The 14663-nt window shown below is 44.6% G+C and overlaps 4 protein-coding genes across 4 annotated transcripts; 3 read left to right on the top strand and 1 right to left on the bottom strand.

Annotated features, from left to right (window-relative positions):
- Positions 1–4586: 4586 nt before the first annotated feature.
- PtA15_2A550 (uncharacterized protein) lies at positions 4587–5157 on the bottom strand (the record flags this gene model as incomplete). The annotated part of the gene is made up of 2 exons (XM_053166581.1): positions 4587–4881; positions 4955–5157. The coding sequence occupies 2 exons, from the start codon at positions 5155–5157 to the stop codon at positions 4587–4589; spliced, it is 498 nt and encodes a 165-aa protein (XP_053017788.1).
- Positions 5158–7715: 2558 nt separating this feature from the next.
- Positions 7716–9601, top strand: PtA15_2A549 (uncharacterized protein; the record flags this gene model as incomplete). The annotated part of the gene is made up of 4 exons (XM_053166579.1): positions 7716–8328; positions 8399–8713; positions 8804–9356; positions 9466–9601. 4 exons carry the CDS (start codon positions 7716–7718, stop codon positions 9599–9601), a joined length of 1617 nt encoding a protein of 538 aa, XP_053017787.1.
- A 2240-nt stretch (positions 9602–11841) lies between these two features.
- Positions 11842–12216, top strand: PtA15_2A548 (uncharacterized protein; the record flags this gene model as incomplete). The annotated part of the gene is made up of 1 exon (XM_053166578.1): positions 11842–12216. One exon carries the CDS (start codon positions 11842–11844, stop codon positions 12214–12216), a length of 375 nt encoding a protein of 124 aa, XP_053017786.1.
- A 260-nt stretch (positions 12217–12476) lies between these two features.
- On the top strand, positions 12477–12780 carry PtA15_2A547 (uncharacterized protein; the record flags this gene model as incomplete). Its single annotated transcript, XM_053166577.1, has 2 exons — positions 12477–12648; positions 12728–12780. 2 exons carry the CDS (start codon positions 12477–12479, stop codon positions 12778–12780), a joined length of 225 nt encoding a protein of 74 aa, XP_053017785.1.
- Between the last annotated feature and the right edge of the window lie 1883 nt (positions 12781–14663).

The following is a 14663-nucleotide window of genomic DNA, read 5'->3' as shown; positions in this document are numbered from 1 at the left end:
CCATTTGATGACCGGCTTTGCTCCGTTCATCGAGTTGCATACGTCCCAATAACCAGACCAAACCGGTCATCAAGGAGAGTGATCACTCCTCTCCATGACCAGAATGAACCAGTCATCTCAATGACCCAAAGCCTTCTTTCAGGGGCCTCTTGATGACCGGATTGAACCGGCCATTGAGGGCGGTCTTTGTTCCTCTCAGTGACCGGAATGGAGCTGGTCGTTGAGGGGAGTGCTTGATCCTCTGGATGAACAGATTGGTCATCAAGGGATGTATGTGCTCCACTTGATGACCGGAACAGAGCGGGCATAGAGAGGAGCCCATAATCCCCTTGCACTCCATGTTTGCCCTGGCCGCCGGGCTGCTCATTGGGAGTTGTGTATACTCCGCTTGATTACCCGCTTGTGCTGGCCATTGGCAGTGGCACAGCGGCTGCCTTCTTCCCCTTGAACTTAGTTTTTGAGGTGCGGTGTATGTACCCAACCGACCAAATTTTGGCAGGTTAAGGATCCTGGGGGTGGTGCGACCGGGGGACCGGGAGCCTGCGGGGCAATTTTTGGAATTAACATTTTATACATGTTTTTTGAATCATAAGGATGCGTCCAAATATTCTACAATTGTTTGGATGGGGCAAGGAAAACCCCCTCTTTTGATTTATCGAAAAAAATGAGGAAAAACCCTCTGCTTCTTTTGGGGGAGATTGCTGTGTGCGAAGTTTTTTTAGGCTTGTGAGCACAGCCGGTTTGACGTTGGGGGACGGTTGATTCTGTGCGCAAAGAGTTTCTTGCTGCTGCGCGAAGTAGGTCCGTATTATTATTCACATGCAAAATTTACATTTTTCCAATATGCACAAAGTGCAATTAGAGAAACTATGAATTGAAAACTTCTGAATGATCTTTTTCTAGTGACAGAATGATCCAAGGTCTTGCCTAACAATTTGTTAATTATTACACAAGACTTTTTTTCTCTTCCTCTTCCTATTTGATTCATTCATAGTATACTAATCTAATATTTCTTCCAATAAACCTGTTTATTTTGTAGTCCCTGCTACAGTGACCCCGCCATGTAAGCATAAGGATGGTGGGCACAAATCCTATGCTTACATTGAGGTATGTTCCTTAGCGAAGTAAGCATAAATCAATTTTTGCTTATATAGGACCGGCCTTTATAAGAATTGTGAATTCCCCGGGCAGTTTATGCTTACATTGTGTGGCTTGAGATATTTGGGAAGCAGATGATTCATTTCAGCCTTAGAGTCAGTGTAGCTGACCTAAAGTCTGCCTTTTCTACCTTTTTACATATGATTTACCTCATATCTTTTCCATCTTAAGAGATATCCTTGTTTTGACTTCATATTCTGTTTCCTCATGAAATTATAACCCTAGTTACAACTTACCAGTTCTTTGTAACTCCACTCCTTCCCTGAGTTCTTGAGTTGTGACGCGCATGCGCAGTGGTGACGTGTAAGCGCTACCAGGCGCGCCAAACCACATGTACATATGTAATTACATAAGCAAACTGTGAAAATTTATGAAGTCAGGATCCCCCTTGCATGAGGAGGATCTACAGACTTCAGCAAACCAGAACCACACCCCAGATAACCCCAGGATCACCACCAAAGAGATTACCACACTCCCAGTATACCTACCTTCACAGGCGCCTAGGATATTGACAGTAAGTAAACTCTTTCACTGACCTTGATTACACAGAGTGAAAGTCTGTTGCTCTTGACTGTTTCTTAATTTTCTATAACTCTTTAAATCATAAAAAGATCAAAGGTTGTCTCTGATTAAGACCTATAAAATCAGAGCAGAGTAGTAACCCTACTTCTGAATCCCACCAACGTTTCCTTGTTGTGAGTGAAGGCTGTTGCACTCTCTTGGCCTTGCACAGCTGGAATCCAACTTTTCCAGGTTGAGAATAGCCCAGATCAATAATTAAAAGACTTAAAGTCCAGGCCTGATCTTCTCTCTTTCTCTCTTTCTCTCTTTCTGTTTGTATTTCTTTATCCCAAGAAATCCAACCAGATTCCCCCCATTTTCCTTGTGTCCTGTAGTCACATAAGAGACTCAGGCTCACAATTCAGATATTGCAAGGATTCTGGAGAAAGGAGCTTTTCCCTGCTCACTGCACCTGTGGCACTATAATTCTTCGGCTTTTAGCCGAAGAAAATGTGCATTTTCCTTTGGCTAAAAGCCAAAGGAGCGCTGGAGCTGGCCGGGCTGGCGGAGCTGAGTTCATAAACCTAGCCACAAAACCTGGGCAGCGCAACCAATGGTTGTTAGCCTAGTGGTGTGCAGCGCAGCTGCAAACCTCCTCACAGCAAGGTTGCCGGTTCAATTCCCACTTCCCCCACCCCCAATTTGGGGGTTAGGGGGCGGGTTTTAGGGGTTAGAGGTTAGGGCAGTTTTTTTTAAAAAAAATGTGGCAAGGTGTATAGTACATTGTATTGGTATGTATTGGATACGTACCGGATACGTATTGGTATGTATTGGATACGTATCAGTATGTATTTTTAGTACACTGTACAGGTATGTATTGGATACGTATCGGTATGTATTGGATACATATCGCTATGTATTGGATACATATCTCTATGTATTTGTATTGGATACAGCAATGTATCCAATACATACTGATACCAGCTCATCCAGCGCCAGCCAGCGCGCCAGCTCCAGCGCTAGTTAGCGCCAGCCAGTGCGCCAGCTCCAGTGGAGCTGGCCCGGCCAGCTCTGCTGTCCTTCGGCTTTTAGCCGAAGAAAAATGCATTATTTTCTTCAGCTAATAAAGGGACAAAACTTGCTCACTGGCCAACATTTTTGATGTTGATGAGCTGTAGTTTGGAGATTCTTACAGTTTTCAAGATTGAGATCAGTAGTATCTATGGCCCCTTGGCCTCTTTTCCCAGTCCTATATAAGCATATTTCTGTTTTCTCCCCCCAATTTTTATGCACATAAAGCATCAAATTTGCAGTAACCAAAAATGGGGGACGGAAATCCTATGCTTACAATGTGTATGCTTACATGGCAGGGTCACTTTATTACTTTAATGAATTTGTTTCTGCATTCCACCCTGGCTATTGAAGAAGTAGATAAAATTTCCACAATGTTTTGGCCACTGAAGCCAGAATGCCAAGAGGATGAGAAGTATCTCAGATTTCTTATATTGTCAGATAATTTGTTCCCTCATCTTTAAGTCCATGATTGCAGCTCAAATGATAAATATTTTGATACCAGTAGCACAAATCAATCAATCATTCTGTGCCCTAAGAGCTTTCACCTCTCACAGTGACTCATTGATAAATCAAAGTGTATGCCTACAAGGGTAAACTTTATGCCCCATTTGTTAGTGTTATGATCAAGCATTACAGATTTGGTGAAGTCTAGTGGAATCTGCATGAAACCTAACTTTTGTGGCAATTATTTGCACATTTTGCAAAAACACATGTGATGTATCACACTTGATTATCAAATAACAAACACAAACAGACTTACATGAATTTCTCTTTTGAAAGCATTGTAATTTGTGAAACAATGCATTTAAGTCTTGAAAGATAAAGTATACATCTATAACACCAGAACATGTCACCATTTGGAGGCCAGTTAATGGCAATTTTGGGATATTGCTTACATTGGATGACTTCCCATTGAGATCTGTGGGCCTCCCAGAATTGATCTAGCGCCCAAAAAGCTAGATCACTGCAAGAAAAACTCTAGAAACTGCCAGCAGTTGATATGTGGCATACTCCAGGGTAACTGCCATTGTAACTCCACATAATTACATCATGCCCTTTCATGCACAGTCAATGTGCACATTGCAGTGACTGTGCATTCACCCTTGGTTGAAATAGACTTTGAGAAAGGCTTGAGTATCACCTCAAGCTTCCTTTGAGCTTCTGCATCTCAACTGCTAGCAGTTTCCAGAGTTTTTCTTGTGGTGGATGTCCCTGCAGAAATCTAGACTTTTTGGGTCTAAAACGACATCTGCGGGATCCCTGATTGCACGTGCCGTCCTCCATTGAGCCCTCTCTTGCTCTTGGCCAAGCTGACTGAGAACAGGAGTTTAAACAACTTGATATTCAAATTCACATTTACTCAGCATTCTGGTAAGCTCGCAATTTGACCAAGCGGATGCCATGTGTAGATTTTTTTTATCTGACCCATTGAAATCCTTGCAAGATGTTATCTTGCTTGGTCGAAGCCAAAAACTCAACAATTTGTCATAATTGGACTGTACGTTGTATAACAAGGCTTTGGACAGATTCTAATCATCTGGTTCGAGAGAATGTAGAAAAGTTGTGGTATAGTCTCTTATGAGCACAATGCGCCAAACCTAAGTGAACACTCATGTCCAAGAAATTGGTGCTGGTAGGGCAGAAAGTATATTTTTGGTGGTGCATTTACATTTGGTTAAGAAAGCAAGAGCAAAGTATTTGGTCTCAACCGCAACTGATCAGTGATTGACTGTGTCTCGTTTAAGTTCTAAAAGCAAAAGGAATATTGAAGAGCTTGGAAAAACTGTTTTGTATTCCGGCTTGGCGCTTGATTAACTGACCTGAGGTATAGATACGATGATGTTGCGTCCAGCTCAAGAACGGCGCACAATGGGCGCCTTTGGAAATTGCTGGCTAGGTGGCAATCCACTGCGTTTAGGGTGTGATTCCATGAGGCTTGTGATCGACAATCCGGTGCGCGGGGTGGGTTGAAATTGACGCTTTAAGATTAATGTGGGCTGGCGGTAAACATAGCGCCGCACAGGTGGGTCGCGACGATGAGTCTCAGGAGACGGAAAGCTCCCATCGATCTTTTTGGTCGCCAAGCGCCTTTGTCGTAAACTGGATTGCTCAAGTTCGAGCCGCAGATGTGGCAATGCTTCATTTTCCCTGAAGAACAGAAGCACAGCCAAATTAGTGGTGAGGCAAACTGGATGATGCACTGCAGCTAGGAGACACATACTTTCCATCAATTTTATAGGAAGGGTTCCAAAGATCAGGATTCTCGGATAGGAGCTCTCTCGGCAGTGGCGCGTAGTTTCGAGGTGGAATTGGAGGAGGAGACCTGAGTGGGAGGCGTAAGGGGCGAGGGTGCCAGCTGGCTCGGCGAGCATGGGCTGATGGAAAGTTTCGCCAGTTTTCTGGGCGAGAACTGTATAGTGGCATCTTCGAACCGAAAAAAATGCAGGTGATTGGCCCAAGTTGCGAGGACGGAATAGATGGCCACGGTGATTTCGCGGGCGTAAGTTGTTGCAAACTGCTCGAGTGCTTGATTATTAGTTTTCCCAGACACAAGGATGGAATAGATCGGATACAACGCAGTATATAATGGATCAATCCAGAGTCGATAAAGGATCAGCCTGACAAGAAGCACTGACGCACTATGGATTGAAAAGCCCGAGTTTGGATAGCAATTCGAGAAGAGTCAGCGGAGGATGTGACGCGAGCAGGGAGACTAAGGTGCGGCTGGCCTTAGAGCAGGACTAGCGAGACGTGTTGATTCGCGTCAACTACAGTCATTTGGAATTCATATGGATGGTATCTTGATAATTCTCCTGATGCAAGGGGTGGGAGCTGGTAAAGTCGCGCGCCGGCGACTAACAAGAACACATTCCAAGCAAAAAGGACCTATACATAAAGCAGCGTAAGCCCGAAATCGCTCAAGGTTGGTCTATCAAATTTCAGTTTAGACAGCGTAGGACACGATTTACACATGGCCTCGCATGGCGGGATGAACCAACTGAATTCACTAGCCTTCCGGCCCTTCCTCACGTCGCGCGGTAGGTTCGTTCTGAGACTTTCTATGATGCAATGCCAACACAAAAGTGAATCGGATCATGGCAGAAAACGCAAATGACGTAGCCCTGTACCCACACGCGTCTACCGGTCCACGTTCGATCCCGACGCCGGTACATAGCTTGAATTTATAAGGATGCTCCGAACCTTGGTTGCTAGACAAAACTCCTTCTCATTTGATTTTCACCGTCAAGTAAGCTTTAATAGCCCCACCCCCTAAACTAACCACTTCAGACGACCGGAAGGCTTCCACGTCAACACTGGTTTTAGGACGTTTGATCTGTTGCATATAATTTCCAACCCGTTTTGGGCCGTGTTTGGCAGCGTCATACTACGCAGGGTACTGTTACATATTGCAAAACACATTTTTTGTAATCTTTTGAAAGTAAGCTGCCATAAAGCTTGAAAGTTTTTCCAAATGATCAGGCCAAGAAATGATGTTTTACATAATGTAAAGGGACATGCGGAGATTATTTACTGCGTAACAATCACGCTGCCAAACGTGGGTGATTCATTGGAAACAAATTTTGATGCATCGGTTTTTATGAATGTTATTCATAAATTTCCTAAAGTCAGCCCTGTTCACATGTGCCACAATGCTAATTTAGCGCTGGGGGGGGGGGTTGCTGATGAGGGTCAGCACCTTACTGAGAGAACGTGGTTAATTTTGTTATGAATTGCACACCAGTTTCTTAATGGTTCAGCAATGACAATGTGGCATAAAGTTTCACTCATCAGAGCCCAATGTAAGAGTTATGGTATTCAAAATTGCATAAGATTTTTTTACATAAAATCATAAACTGCAATTTTGGCTGGGAGATGTCACTTTAAGTTTTATGCACGCTGACATCTCTCAGCCAAAATTGGTTTTATGATTTTATGTAAGTAGTGACACATGCAATTTTGAATGCCATAAATGTATGCAGTCCTTTTGGGATGAAAGCTCTTGGGTCTCTCAAAGTACAATGATCAGGGTCTATGGGAGATTTGATTGATTTATTGGTCAAAAAGTCCCTCATCTCCTTGATATTGATTGTGCAAGCAGTTTATTCCAAGCAAGTGGAATGAAATTTGGGGACTTGCCATCAAACCTGTAGCCCCTACAAAAAAACATTTTGTGCACAGATGTAGTAGAAGAGGCTCAACATCTGAGTTTTCAGGGTCTTGAGTATGATTGGGATGTATGATTTCAAAATACATCACTGGAATTGATTTCAAGATGGTTCAAACAAATTCATTAGGGGGGTTCACAATAGAATTTTAAAAAAACTTTAAAGCACCTTTTAAGGCCATTATGAAAAACTTTTTTGAAGAAAAATTAGACTATCCAGATTTGGGTGTTCCTTGGCAATCACATCAACTTCTACATTTTTTAACAAGCTGTTCATAAAGGCCTTAAAATGGGCTCTAAAGTTTTTTTAAAATTCAATTGTGAACCTCTGTTTTAAAGGTGAGGGATTTCTTGACTTGTGTGTTGCTGGAGCTAATGCCTAGATCTTCTGATTGGAAAAATAGATAAATGCCAAGAAGTCCATCAGGATTCAAAGACATAATTTGTCTCTTATCTCAATCACCATAAACTGGGTGACTTCCCATTTGAGATCTCAGATTCTGAGGGCCTCCCAGAAGTGATCTGGAGCCCCAAAGCTAGATTTCCCTGCAAAAATCTACACTTTTTTGGGTCTATATCCACCACTGCGAGGGTCCCAGATGTGACTGGAAGTCATCCACTGATCCTCTTACCCACACATTCTCCCAATTCTTCTTGACTTTTGGACCACCATTGATTTTTACTACTGTGGATTGAATACTCTTCCAAAGAGAGTTTCTGGCCTTCCAGTTTTCCTCCTCGGTTATTAATAACTACATATGTACACAGACATGAATATTTGCTTTCGTTGGGAGTTAATAATCTGTCAAAGCTCTCTATGCAAGATGGAATGTGTGCTGCGTGCGTCGAGGGCTCGTGCGCAGCGCGAACTGGGCGGTCTTCTCCTCCACCTCGGCGGGTTCCCGTCGCCGGTGGCAGTTTTCCGAAGAACACCAACCCAAAACACACTCAACCGACAACACCAACACACTCCCCCACTTCCGATCTCAGTCCATCCATCTTCATCCTCACTATCATGCTCCACGCCTTCCCCCAACAAACGCAACAGCAACAGCAACAGCAACAGCAGCAGCAGCAGCAACAACAGCCAGCCAGCCAATCCTACTTTCGTTCATCACCACCTGCTAATCCCATTCAGTCTCAGCCAGGCCACCTAAACTCAGCACCGCTCAACTCAAATAGCCAGAACCGCTTGATCAACAACAGCAGTGCTAGCAGCACCAACACCAACAATCAGTCTGCTCACAACTTCAGCAACCTCCACCTCGGCTCGCTCATCAGTCCAAACCTCAGCTCAAACTCACATCAACAACGCAATCTACTCCTTGGCGCTCTCAACAGCCCCATCGCACCCCTATCGGCTTCTAGGGAGTCGTACGGCTCGCTGATCAACCCCAACAACAGCTCGACGCCCTCTCAAATTCAAAATGGTAAGACACAGGGATAAAATACATCATTAATGCCTCCGTAACTGACTTGTTGTTATGACGTCAAATCCAGGCATCGCCAGCCGAGTAGATACACCATCCTTAATTGGTCCACCCTCCGTGAATACCCCAAGCTCTGCTGGACTGCCTATCAACGTACCCCCGCATATCCTCTCGAATTCAAGTGGCAAGCTGCTCTTGTCATCATCCAAGCATGGCTCGCCAACCGGCGCCGAGCATCCCAAGAACTCGCAACCCGAGAACGAAAAGATTCACTACTTGATCGTCGACCTCTTGAACCCACTCACCAGAGAATTGGCCCTCTTGGAACTCAGCAAGAAGCGCGAACAATGGGACGACCTCGCTCTCGTCTTATGGCACTCATTTGGTCAGCCCAACTTTCGTTCTCAAGCAAGATCATCCCCTTTTTCCCCTCCCAGAGGCTGACCAACATATCATCACCGACATCCTTACGTAGGTGTTATGTCTTGCTTATTGCAAGAGATCGTCGCCGTCTATCCACTCCTATCGCCTCCTTCCTTAACCGCCAATGCATCCAACCGGGTCTGTAACGCACTTGCACTCCTCCAATGTGTTGCATCCCACAACGAGACTCGAGCGTTATTCTTGCAAGCGCATCTGCCCCTATTTCTTTACCCGTTCCTGAACACCACCTCGAAGACCCGGCCGTTCGAATACCTCCGACTGACTTCGCTCGGGGTCATCGGCGCCTTGGTGAAGCAGAATGACAACTCAGAGGTGATCAACTTCTTGCTCTCCACAGAGATCATCCCCTTATGTCTCCGGATCATGGAGACCGGCTCTGAGTTGAGCAAGACCGTCGCCATCTTCATCGTCCAAAAAATCCTCCTCGACGAGATGGGCCTCGCCTACATCTGTCAGACTTATGAACGCTTCTATGCTGTCGGGACAGTGCTCAGCAATATGGTCAACCAGTTGGTCGAGACCCAGGCTGTGAGACTCTTGAAGCATGTTGTGAGATGTTACTTGAGATTAAGTGATAACTTGAGGTATGATCTCTTCTCTTTTCTTTTCGCTTGAGTCTGCCTTTGAGATCTACTTATTCTGACCAGTATACCCCTTCCTCATTTGCTTGTGTTTTCGTCGCCTATGCCATAGAGCTAGAGAAGCTTTAAGAGCTTGTTTACCCGAACCATTACGAGATGCAACGTTCAGTCAAGTCTTGAAGGGAGACTTAATCACGAAACGGTGTTTGGCTAGTTTGCTATTGAACCTATCTGACCGAGTCGAATAGTCAAAACCGATAGGACCCACAAAACGCATAAATAAGAGGAAGAAGAGAAAGCACTGCTGGTTCTCTCCTTCTCTTCTTCACATCCCTCATTCGTCTTGAATGTAGAAAACAAGTGACCGAAATCCTTATTAATCATCAGCATTCATCCTCCCCATCACCCCTCGCTGCTACTCCTTCTACCAGTACTTTTTCAAGCACTTCGTTTAGTCGACCACCCTATTTCTTTCTTTCTTGGCATACACCCCCAGTCTTTCCGATCTCTTTTGCTTACGCCGACCTTTGTATGTGATCTTAAAAAAGATTCGATCAGCTGATAACTTACACCCCCATGTTTTAATATTCCTGCTACTCCCCCTCCTCCGACTCATCCCCATTCATATATAAACTTCAACATCCAAAATAAACAAAAAATAGTATCAGCTTTAATTCCGTTGGGCTTGTATGAACTAGATCAGACTTCCTTTATCATTCAACAAAACACTTTACTTATAATCACCCCTCGACTATATAAACCTTACTCCCTTCTTCCTGCGACATTAAAAAAACACTCAAAATCATAAAAAAAACACAAGATATCTCTGCATGTATATATATCTATAGACTTGACTTGTTTCTCTAGAACAAAACGTATAGTAATGATTATTTACACGCTGTTGTTAGTAATCATTAGTCTTTTTTTCTGTCTTCTTATAATCACACCCCTTGTTTTTCTTTCTGCTTTTTTTTCTTATGGAAGGTTTATGTTTGTTTGTTACATTAAGAAAAATAATACATGTACAGGCATGTGTGAAGTATGTATGTAGGAAGACTTTATCAACATGAATACAAACATATATATATATACTATTCCACACCAAGCATGATCAACTTTTCCTGTCCTTTCCTTTCTCTGCTTTTCATTTTCCTTTATTGCTCTTGGTTTCAGTGAATAAATACATTACTAATTGTTACACTGTACCTGCTACAACCATCATCCTTCAAAGCTCACACTACCCACGGCACAGAGCTGCCATGGTTGTCCATAGTAATGTAGCTATTCAACAGTCAGCGACCACAGCGTGTCCATCACACCTCATCACATCTTTTCTAAGGTCGGGCTAGACCCCGCGGGGTGCCCAGCAACTTTCAGCTAGCCTGGCGCCCGTCCCGCGGGTATGTCGCAAGGCTCATCACTCGGGTACCAGGCACAATCAAGCATTCAAGCAGCACAAGTCTTACCCGTGGGAATCGGGAACGGGAGCAGAGTACCCGCGGGGCTGACGGGCTACTGGTAAGTATATACCACCCAGCCCGCGGGTATACCCAACAATGGGCCGCGACGCTCTAAGCTATTTGAGCGCCACGGCGGCAATTTTTTTGGCCAGTAATTCACAGCGTTAGCAGTATTTTCCGGCGCTGCAAACAAGCTGCAGCGCAGCTTTTTTTTTCTGAGGCTTGATTTCAGGTTTAGGCTTGGTAGAATTCAGCCTCAGGCTAGGTCATTTCTGACGTCAGTTAGCCTGAAGCTGACCCAACAACTGTGTCTACCCACTGGAAACAGCCTTGGTCAGCTAACCTGCCCACAAAGTTAAACAGTTAAACCCGGGCTTACCAGCGCGGCGAGCCGTCTCCATTGACGCGCCCTGGACTAGGCCCCTCGCTGCGCTCCCGCTAAGTGGACCTTCAAAATAATGCAAAAGAAAACTCTAAGCCTAACAACTAGGTTTGTAAACAATTACTTCTTTCTGGCAGTTACTTCAATTGCCGGTCGGGATCTGATAGGATCTGATTGTGTTAAGGATTTTACCACTTAACACAGGGGTATCTGGGGGGGGGGCAGGTTAATCTTATTGAGGTGATAAATAAATCCCAACCAACATAGTTATACACCAACTGACGACAAGTTTGTGTCCTGCTGCGCGCTTCAAATGAAAGCAAAAGAAAACTCTAACCCTAACAACTAGGTTTAGACAGTGAACAAGAATAGTACGTGCACGTGACAGTTTCTCCGATTGCCGGTTTCACGTATGGGATGTTATTGTGTTCAATATCTTGCTAGCTTTCGGTACAGGCAAGAAATTTGGAAGGAATGTCGCATGCTAGTAGTAGTATAGCCTTTCCGCTCCTTTCCGTGTGTATGCTTACCTGGCAGTGCTGCAGTAGTGGCAGTACTGTGAGGGGACAAGGTTAAAGTGTGGTTGTTTTCCTAGTTTTGGTTATCAAGTTTACTTCATCCAATTCCTCCACCTTCCATTCCAAAGATGCTAATAGATAAACACAAAGCACTAGTACACATTTCAATCCTTTTGAATATCCTGATCGACAACATCTGGAACACCGCACTTGATGTGAAGCTTTCTGCTTCGATTAGTCGCCAAAGTTTGAGCAAGCCTTTCGAAGGCAAGGAACTTTCAATTAACACTAATTTCCCAAGCGCAGCAGAGAAGTTGGATTCCAGCGATTCCAGTAATTGTCACAACAAAAATCAAGCTGAGAAATTGGGTGATAGCTTGAAGGCTCTTGAAATACCATCAAGGATAGATGGACAGGAAAATGGAGAATCAAGTGGCATTGGAGACGAGGCCGGCAGTCATATTGTCTTGGGAGCTCCTGGCATAGAAAGCGGACAGGCGTGAGTAGATGAAGTTTTCCATATCACTTCATGGATAGGATTCAGGAAGCACTAAAGGATATGTTTCCTTTTAGATCAGAAGGAGTTTCCAAAAGTGAAAAATCCATTGACAAACAATCTGAAAAACCTGCGTACAAGTATGATAAGGAAATAAAATCACCAAAACTTGAGTATTTTGATTGTGGGTTTTATAAATCCTCTTGCTTCCAAGACCCTGATGCAGAAAATGAAACACGAGAATTTTGCATTTTCATTAACCCTGACATGAACCATGGGCAAGGATTGGTGATTGTTACCACAGAAAAATATCTAAAGGGCGCCTTTGAGGAAGGCCTCAAAATCTCTGATGAGCCATCAGATCTTGGTACCTTCGAGATTGAGCAGATGCCTGAAAAAGGTGGTTTTGGAGTAGTAGCTACTCGCAAACTCGAGAAGGGTGATTATGTCATACAGCAGTGTCCTGTTGCTCTCTTTTCAAACGTTGAATCAATATGGACAACTCCCTTGGGCCGTAGTATACGCCGGCAAGCTATTGATCATTTACCTCTCCAAACGCGGGCTGCCGTAGCAAACCTCGCCGGCGGCAAGGGTCAAACCGAGGACGAATTTATTGGGAATATCGTTGCCGATAACGCTTTTACAAATCACCTCAAGGTAGAGGGTGGGGCGGGTTTTGCTGGTATATACCCAAAGGCATCGTAAGTTATACGTAGATTTAAGTGCGGATGCGCAGATGAATAACTAATAATCTGTTTGCGAAAAACTAGCCGATTAAACCATGCCTGCAAACCAAATGTACATTATGCGGTCGACCCTGTAACACAGATTTTGCACATGAAAGCTCAACAGAAAATTGCAATTGGCGAGGAGCTTACAATAACTTGTAAGGAACCATTTCTGTTCCGAGAATAATTGAGTTCCCACTTACAATGAAATATCGAAATCAAAGATTGTTTCGAGGACTGGGATCGAGAATCTCGGCAAGAAACTCTGCAATCTTGGGGCATTGATTGCACTTGTTCGCATTGTTTAATGTGTACGAAAATGAGGGAGGTATCAGAGAAGAATGTTAGGCAAATCATGGAGCTCAACAATTTTTTCGAACGTGAAGACTCCAAGTGGTCTGCTAGTGCGGTCCAGGAGTTTGTTAATCTCAGTGAGACGGTATGTGTTTGATCAGGCAAGCAGTGATGAAATCAAAACATCTGAGTCCCTGAATCAATTGGTCCATCTTGCACAAACAGGAAGGAATTCCGAGGTACATATTGAAGGCCAATTTGAATGCGGCTCTATTTTACAACTCACAAAACGAAATGGAGAAGGTAAAGAAGCATGCAGAGGAAGCCCAATTTTATGCTAATCTTGTTGTTGCGAAGTTATGTCTGGATGTTGCTGGTACTATCAACAGGCGACTCATTGAAGGTGAAGAAATGCTTCTCAATGAACCTGAAAAGCATAGTTCTCACATTTCATTCAATTGTGTAGGAGAAAAAATTGTAAAAGAGTCAAAATAGGTTCTTTCCCTCCTACAAATATCCTTTAGTATGATGTGTAATGAAGTTTTTAACAAGAGAGTCCAAAAATAACGTGATTGATAGACAGTTTTATAGATCAACCTGCCTCAAAAATCCCAATCTATCTGTGGACTTCTTCACATACTGCAAAAAACTCTTTGCGCACTGTGCAGTGCGCGCAGTTCCAAACACTTCGCACACTGCGGGTGAAGGAAGCAAAATTTTCATTTTTTTTTTTCTCTTAAAAATAGGGTCTTGGAAAAACGACTCCCAAGTTTTGGGAAAACAACTCCCACACGTCCGTGCGACCTTTTTTCGACCACCACTTGACGTCAACCTAGACCCTTTTTTTTGGGAGTCGTCAACCAAAAAAAATTATTTTTGGGAGTCGTCCGCACTAATTTTTATGAATATTTTTATTATTTTTTTCTCGGGGGGCTTGGGAGTCGTTCACCCAAAACAAGTGCCCCCTGCGTTATTTCGGGAGTCGGCCGCGGGGGCCACGGAAGCCCCCAGGGAGTCGTGACGACTCCCCTTGACGACTCTCCTTCGAGCCCCCCACCCATCACACAAGTCACACACCACAACCGCCACACCAACCGCCCAATCACCACTCACCCGTCCACACCAACTACCCGATCAATCAAAGAATATGATTAACCCAGCCGCCCCCGCCGCCGTCCAGGACCAGGACTCCCAGGCCCCTGTCGCCGCCATGGATCACGCCGGGCCCCCTATGGCCGCCGTCGAGCTCGCCGAGCCCCCTGTTGCCGCCATCCAGTACGCCAAGGCCCCAGTGCCTGGCGAGCACGCCGAGGAAACCCCAGCCGCAGGGCCAGGTAAGCTCCCTCCCTTGCCAACTCCCCCATCCAAAATGGAGGCACTGAGCCCCCAACACCCTCGTTCACACCCTCGATCCTGCCCTCAATCGAGCTGC

This window comes from Puccinia triticina, chromosome 2A (genome assembly GCF_026914185.1).
Source record: "Puccinia triticina chromosome 2A, complete sequence".
NCBI classification, from domain to species: Eukaryota; Fungi; Basidiomycota; class Pucciniomycetes; order Pucciniales; family Pucciniaceae; genus Puccinia; species Puccinia triticina.
This window is presented reverse-complemented; position numbering and strand designations above follow the sequence as displayed.